This window comes from Pseudopipra pipra, chromosome 19 (genome assembly GCF_036250125.1).
Source record: "Pseudopipra pipra isolate bDixPip1 chromosome 19, bDixPip1.hap1, whole genome shotgun sequence".
Lineage (NCBI taxonomy): Eukaryota > Metazoa > Chordata > Aves > Passeriformes > Pipridae > Pseudopipra > Pseudopipra pipra.
In genome coordinates, this window is record NC_087567.1 from 8,872,012 (window position 1) to 8,879,743 (window position 7,732).

Below are 7,732 nucleotides of genomic sequence, written 5' to 3' on the forward strand. Positions count from 1 at the left end.
ATTTTACACTGTTTTGCTTTTTTATGAGTGGCAAATCCAACTCGTGAAGACGAAATATTTCCAAAGCACAACCCCACACGGTGCCCCAGCAAACACATTGTGGGTACAGGATGAACATGTGCTGATCTGTCTCGCCTAAAACCAGATGAAGCTTAATGAGCTTGATTAGTCTGAGCATTGAAAGGCAGGAACTAGTTTTAAAAGAGTTGTCTTCAGTGGCTTGCTTGAGTACACTCGCTGAATGGGGACCAGTTCTCAGTGTTGGGGGTGAGTACTCCTTGTGCCCACTCTGTGCAGGAGCTGATGGACACTTGCCCTGACTGATACTGTTTCCTCAAGACCAAGTCTGAGGTCTGGTTCTACCAAGCAGCACGTCATTCAGATATTTAATTCTTTCCAGATAGCCTTAGTTTGCAAATCAAGAGGAAGTCTTGCAGACCAAGTTTCTGGTGAGGCTTCCACCTTTTGCTGACTATTGCCAGCCCGTCTGAGACATTCAGAATAGTTCTCTTCTGCAGAAATGAGGAAGTGCCAATACTTGCAGGAATGAGTGAGATTAATTCTTCTCTTCCCCCCTCCCCAATAGTGCAAAAGAATTGAATTGGATCATCACTCTGCCTGTCTCAGCCAGCTCATCAGCCAGCTCTGAGCAATCTGCAGCAGTTTTGCCTGCTGATATGCTCCTGCTCTCCCCACGCAGCCTGATTCAGTCTGGTTCCCATGCTGGTTCAGCACATCTGTTAAACGGCCTAATCCTACAGCTCCTGAAATCAATAGAAAGCACCCTCTGACTTGTACAAGGAACAATGGCAGTCTTCGTTTGGTTTGACATGTGTTAATTGTTATTTTGAGATGACCTGAGTAGCCCAGGATGACCTCAGAAGGGTTCAGTGCATCCAGTGGCCTGAACTTCCCACGGGCGGGGCTCTGCCGGGCTGGGCTGGGCTGTGCCCTTGCTGTCCCGGCTGGGTCAGCAGACTGCCCATGTCAGCGGCTCACTGCTACAAAATCGGGAAATTCACGGTGAAAATGAAACCCTGCCCATAACAAAGACTTTTTTGGACAGTCAGTATGAGTCAAGGCCAGGCCCGGGACAGCTCTGCATCACAGCCCATTCCCACAGTCAACCCGAATCCTGGGAACGAGAGGCAGCAGAGGAAGCGCTGACTGGCGCTGGGCTGAGCCCCGGGAGCTCTGACGGAGCTGACACCGGAGGAGAGGAGGAGACAGGGCAGAGCCCAGCCCGGCCCAGCCCAGCCCGCTCCGCCCCGGCGCTCCCGTCCCCGGAGGAGGCTCCCGGGGAAACCGAAACCGTGCGGCCTCTGTGCTCCGCCCCGGCCGGGCCATGGCCGCTGCCATCGAGCTGGAGCGGCTCCTGGCCGCCGTGGAGCTGAGGTGCTCCTTGTGCCTGCAGTTCTTCTCGGAGCCGGTGCGGATCGCGGGCTGCAGCCACAGCTTCTGCCGGCGCTGCATCAGCCGGTACCGCGCGGGCCGGCCCGGGCCCGGCTGTCCGCTCTGCAGGGAGGGCTTCGAGCTCCGCGACCTGCGGCCCAACCGCGAGCTGGCCGCGCTGCTCAGCCTCGTCCCGCCAGAGCTGAGCGAGGAGAAGCTGGAAACCGAGGATGAACCCTCTGGAGCTGTTGTCTTCGGCGACCGGAGCTCGGCGGGGCGGCGACCTGGGGAGAAGGTACGGCCCGAGGCAGCGCAGGGCTCCGTCCCGGGACAGCCCGGGGCTCCATCCCTCCACAGCCCGGGGCTCCATCCCTCCACAGCCCGGGGCTCCATCCCTCCACAGCCCGGGGCTCCATCCCTCCACAGCCCGGGGCTCCATCCTTCCACAGTCCGGGGCTCCGTCCCGGGACAGCCACGGGCTCCATCCCGCAACAACCCGGAATAGCCCGGGGCTCCATCCCACTGCAGCCCCCGTACAGCCCGAGGCTCCGTCCCGCTCCATCCCCGGCACAGTAACGCAACAAGCACCGTACGTTGAGCAGATGGGTTTAACTAAAACAGTGTTTGGGGTTCTTTGGTGTGTCTGACACACTGAGGGCTGCACAGCTGAAGTAGAAGAACCAATATCTGTATGTATTCAGCTGAGGTACGGTGGTAATAAGCATTCTTGTTTCTGGGCGTTACTGACTGCATTAGCATTGCACTGGAGACTCCTGAAAGGCCACATAACATTGTTACGCGGTGCTACAGCTCCACCCAGCTTCGTGGCACAGAATAGGACCGGTTTAGTATCTAGATCTCCACTTAACAACCAGACTTGGAGGCGATGGGGAAGATTTTAGCACATATGTATCTAAAAAACCCTATTCTTCAGTCAAGCAAAGACCTGAAGCTCACAATTATATTTGAACATGCAATTGGTAACTGTTGCATGTTAAATTCATTGTGATTATTCCTGCTCAGAGTTGTGTCCTCCAGGCCCCTCCTCAAGCAGTCCAGTGCTTAACTGATGTCAGTGATCTGGGAATGTTTATTATCCTGCTGCTTAACCTAGTCATGCTTTCTTTGAGGGTTATGTGGATAAATGGTCCAATGTGTCACTTTAAAGGAGGAAGAGATATGGGAAAGCTCCAAGCAACCAGAAATATCTGTGGAGACCATCCCCCTGTTGAGGAGAGATCTCAGTAAAACCAAGGTACATGTTGTGCATTCATCACCTGCAGTTACCTTCTGCTTCCACTGCTCTGGGCTGGAGATGTGACTGACTCCAAGGCAGCTTTCCAGCCCAGAGCAGGAATCTGCCTTTTTGTTTCCTTCTTTTCTGTCACAGTTCTGCTTTTATGGATGAGAATGAACTGTGGCACCAGCTGCACTAACTCCTGTCCTGGCTGGCACAAAGGCCTCTGGGGTTGTGCATTGTTACCCTTTTCTGCTTATCCCTGAGTGTTTCTGGTACTCTTAGATGCAAAATACAAATCACAAAGAGAAAATATTGATCTTTCTGACTCGTCAAACAGAATCCACTGGCCATAAAATAGTCAAGATCCTTAACATGCCCAAAATCTCATTGCAGGTAATGCAGGAATAGTGTCAAATGTATTTCATTCCTTTGAATAAAGTTTTCTGGTCTGCAGGGGTCGGTCAGTCAAAGAGCACATTAAACGGGGCAGTAGATTCTCATATTCCACACATCTTTCCCAACCACACAATGAACTCTGTGTTTTCTGCCTTTCAGGAATACACATCTCAGATCAAAAGCCAGATTACTCGAGATTTCTGTTGCATGAAGGAATATGTTGAAAGACAAGAGAGAAACACATTGATGTTCATTGAACAAGAGCAAAAAGCTGCTCAACAGAAGATTGAAGAGACTATTCACCAGCTCACAGACAGCAAAGCCCAAACTGTAAGTGATGAAATGAGTGGCAGGGTATGAGTGGGAACTCTCAAGCTCAATATCTTGGATAGCTGAGTATGAACAGGGCACTTTGAGGTCCCCACTGTGCTGTTCTCACTGGAGACAGTGATGCCAATCCATGGACATTGCTGTTACAGGGAGAGTTTGGAGTGAGGAATTCAGAGGGAGAATAGTGCTAAAAAAGGGCCCAGGCTGGGGATGCAATTCCAAACCAGATTTGTTCCAAGGGCCTTGGTGAGCTGGAGTGAAGTGGGGATTACATTGCTTAAATCCAGTCCTCAGTCAAATCTAAAGTTAAGATCCTGCACAACCTTTTTATTTTCCAGAATTTGTATATACACCCGAGTGTGCAAGTTAAAGAACTCACAGAGTTTTAAGTGTTTTGTAACAACTTTCTTGGGGAAAACACATCAAGGGCCCTCAAAAGAGGCAGTTAAAGCACTTGAGGTTCTGCAGAGCCTGCTTTGATGTTGAAAACAACAGTGCCAGTGATGCAGGTCAGCCAGCAGGAATTTGGAGTGGGGCTCACTCTCAGTTTTCTGAGGGAAAACAAGGTCTTCTTATTTTTTAATAAGAATAAACTATCCTTCCCTATTTTCTGTAAGATTTCAGGTTAGTTCTCTCAGGTAACTATCCTATAAAGGAAACTCTTGATTCGAAGGATAAGATTTTTGGAGAGATCACTGCTGTTTTTCCACTCTGCTTTTAGAATATAATCTGGTCTGATAGATGAAATAACTGCTGTTGTTTACATCTTTCTCTCGATCCTTTTGTCATTATTAGAGTAACTTACCTTATGAAGGCTCACTTTCAATAATGAATAAAATTACACTTGATGAGAAGCTTAATGTTGTCAAAAGTGCTGTAGAAGATCTTAAGAGAAAGTTGGAAATGTTACTTTTGGAGAAATACCCTCAGCAATTCCCACCAGGTTAGTTTCCCTTATTTTGAAATGTCTTTCTTGGAGGGAGTGGATGTAGCAAATCAAGTAAAAAATTACTCTGTGTTCATGAAATGCACGTGCAAGTAACACAAGGAACGTGATACTCAGAAAAAAATTAAGAACACTTTAAAGACTTTTGTGACAGAAAATGGTGCATCTGCATAGAAAGATCCAACTGCTTTACCCACTCACTCTTCTGGCTGCTCCATTCTGACACTCAGGGCAGCAGCGTACAGTGTTTTGTTTATTTTGGGTAAAAATGTTTGCCTACACATCCTTTGATAATTTATACAACCTAAAAAATCAACTCTTTGTTTTGTACTTTAACCAGTAGCTGGGTTTATTTAAGGTGTGTTTTCCTTTAGAAGCATAAACACTTCCTATTTACATTTTGAAGAAATGCCTTAACACTTCTTTTTTTTTTTTTTTTTATTAAGTGCAACCTCCAAACTCGTATCAGGAGACAAGTGTCTGCTCATCACCCCCAGAGTCTGCAGCTGAGATTCCAGACCTGGTGATTCCAAGCCAGTTTTCTCAGTGTAAGTATCCAGCAGGACTCTTAGTGACAACACTCAGGTGACTGTGAGGCTGTGGATTTGCTGAAGAAAAACTGTTCTCAGAGCCACGGGCAGGAGATGTGGCTGTGTCCCTGAAGCACAGCAAGGCAGTGAAGTTGCCATGGAGGAATGAGTTACTGAGCACAAAGCAACACTGTATTTGGCTGTGTATACAAGATAAAAAAAAAGATAAGAAAGCTGTTTTTTGGAGGTGTGTGAGCTGTTTTTTGGAGGTGTGTGAGCTGGGTGGTGGCTGGTGCTGGCTGCACAGTCTGAGTTTTGTACAGGCAGGTCCTGCACCTCACTGGTCCTTACTGTTAAGCTGTAATGACTCCAGTTATTATCTCAATTCTGCACCATTTTGACAGAAATATTTTTACAGCCAACACACAGTACTACAGCTGGAGCTTAAAACAGAAAACACATGTTTTGCTGATAAAATATGCAGGAACATGTCCCAGTGAACAGATGACTCTAAGTTTTATTAAGGTAAGCATCCCACTTATTACTGACAGAAAGGTATTTTTTAAAAAAGATTGTGGTTAGGAAGAGGACCCATCCTGTAAGATGCAAGGTGCCTTCCCACTGGAGTGCCTGAGTCTGCTGTGGATATTTCCTGTTGTGCCTGTTAAATGTTTCGGTGAGCCCAGGATGCAGCTGTGAGTGTTGGGTTGAGGATTCTTGCTGACCTGCAGGACTGAGCTTTGATTCAGGTTTATTGTGTGATCCTTGGGTTTCCTTTCTGTTCCACCTTGTTGCCTGCAGGTGAGAGTTATTTTCCTTTCTCCCTTCCAGGGGCAGAGGACGTGACTTTTGACCACAGGAGAGCAAACGAGCGCTTGGCCCTCACAGCCCAGAACAGCAGAGTGGTGGTTTCCAGCCACCCCACCTGGTATGAACCAGCTCCCAGGAGATTCTGCATCAGCCAAGTGATGTGTTCCCAGAGCTTCTCCACGGGGTGCCACTACTGGGAGGTGATTACCAAGGACAGTGATGGATGGGCTGTTGGAGTCGCTCATGAAATGATTGGGAAGAGGGACAAATTGGGAAGAACAGAGCATTCCTGGTGCGTGGAATGGCTGGGTTCCAAAAAGCAGCTGTCAGCCTGGCACAAGGATCAAGAAACATTGTTACACAAGGATAAACCGCTGAGGGTTGGGGTTTTCCTGGAGCTACAAAAGCAGACAGTGTCCTTTTACTCCATCACTGACAGGGAAATGCTCTTGCACATCTTTGAACTCAGCACCTCCCATCCTCTCTATCCTGCCTTCTGGCTGTACAGCCTGGAAAGAAATGGATCTTTAACTCTAAGCCACCCAAACAGGAGATAAAGCCTATTCAGAAAAGGGACCATTTTGCCAATGACTGCAGAGTTTCTATCCAAGCTTCAGTGTTTAGCACAGGAATTTACAAAGGAATGCACAGCTACCCAGGATTTCCTGGGAATCAGCAACTGGCTTTTGCCTGCTCTGCTGCTCTCCATGCTGTGCTCTGGTCCAGCCATACCTCAGTAGAGCAATTCCAGTGTCTGCTGAAGGCAGGAACCATCCTTGTGGAGATCAGGTGGATTTCTTAAGCAGCTTTAAGTAGCCCCAGGATATTCCTGGGAAGGAATGCACCAAGGCTGGGGATAAGCCTTGCTTGTGGACCTCATTTTTCCTACATTGATCTAAAAAAATACAGAACAGATGATGCCATTACTTTCTGTCAAGTGAGCTTTCTTTGGAAAGATCTGAATGAGTAAGGAATGCTCAGAGGGCAAGAATGTTACTGGTCTCAGGCATGAAAATCTTTCTCTTTAGATACTAAACTACAGGAAATAGGCTTTGTATTTGAGGACCTGCCACTTTGGGTCCCAGAAGATCATCTCACTGGCACTGTATTTTGGTCTTGCCCACACCAAAGGGCTTTTTTCAGTCCTGGTGGTGGTGTGACGACAGGAATGGTTGTGGAAGCAGATGCTCAGATGTGTTTATACCAGCTAATAAATCATGCAGTCACTTTATTGCTCTTTTAAGGGGCCAGCAAACATGACTGTGTCATGGAAAGGACCATCTTTTCTTGCCAGGGAGCCTGAGACAAGGCGAGAGGTTCTCAGTTGTCCCTGTGGGGTCCTGGGAAACCTACTGACAGCTGGATTTCTGAGAGATCCACTGCTTCATGCAGGCAAGCTGAAAACAGCATTCTCAAGAAGCAAAAGCTCTTTTAGGGAGACAGGAGCATTCCAGAATGAACAAAATGAGTAGTTTAATGTGAAATAAAGCATGTGGGATTCAACTGTCTCATTTAGTGGAATGGGGAGCTCCATGGCTTTTAAAGCCATTGACAGAGGGTTGAGGGTTACTCTGTGCTGTCACTGAACACTCTGAGAGCACTTTGGGCAGAATGCACATTGGTAAGATCCCAAAGGCATGTGTATCAGCTTTTCCAAGGCTGGGGCAGCTCTCCCAGTGTAGCTAATGCCACTGCCTCGTTAGGGTTGAGATGTCCTCTCCTGGTCCACCTGGAAAAGCAACAGTGACAGCGTGAACTCACGGGGCATCTCTGATTTCCCACATACAAGTTGCACTGCACTGCCCAGGGGCAGCAATTTGTTATGGTTTGGATCCCAACAACACATGTAATAACACACATAACAACACACAGCTTGGATGGGAGCACTTTGTGTCACTCCCAGGACATCAGGAAGGATTTTTTCACCGAAAGGGTGATGAGACATTGGAAGGGGCTGCCCAGGGAGGTGGTGCAGTCACTGTCCCTGGAGGTGCTCAAGGACAGAGACTGGACATGACTCCAAGTGCCATGGTCTGGTTGACAGGGTTGGACCCCATGATCCCAGAGGGCTTTTCCAACTGAACTGGT

The 7,732-nt window shown here is 48.0% G+C and overlaps 1 protein-coding gene across 1 annotated transcript; it reads left to right on the forward strand.

Annotated features, from left to right (window-relative positions):
• The first annotated feature begins 62 nt into the window (after window positions 1–62).
• Window positions 63–7,147, forward strand: RNF135 (ring finger protein 135). Its single transcript, XM_064676414.1, has 6 exons — window positions 63–1,687; window positions 2,561–2,647; window positions 3,188–3,358; window positions 4,154–4,301; window positions 4,751–4,852; window positions 5,666–7,147. Exons 1-6 carry the CDS (start codon window positions 1,346–1,348, stop codon window positions 6,199–6,201), a joined length of 1,386 nt encoding a protein of 461 aa, XP_064532484.1. The 5' UTR covers window positions 63–1,345; the 3' UTR covers window positions 6,202–7,147.
• Window positions 7,148–7,732: the final 585 nt, after the last annotated feature.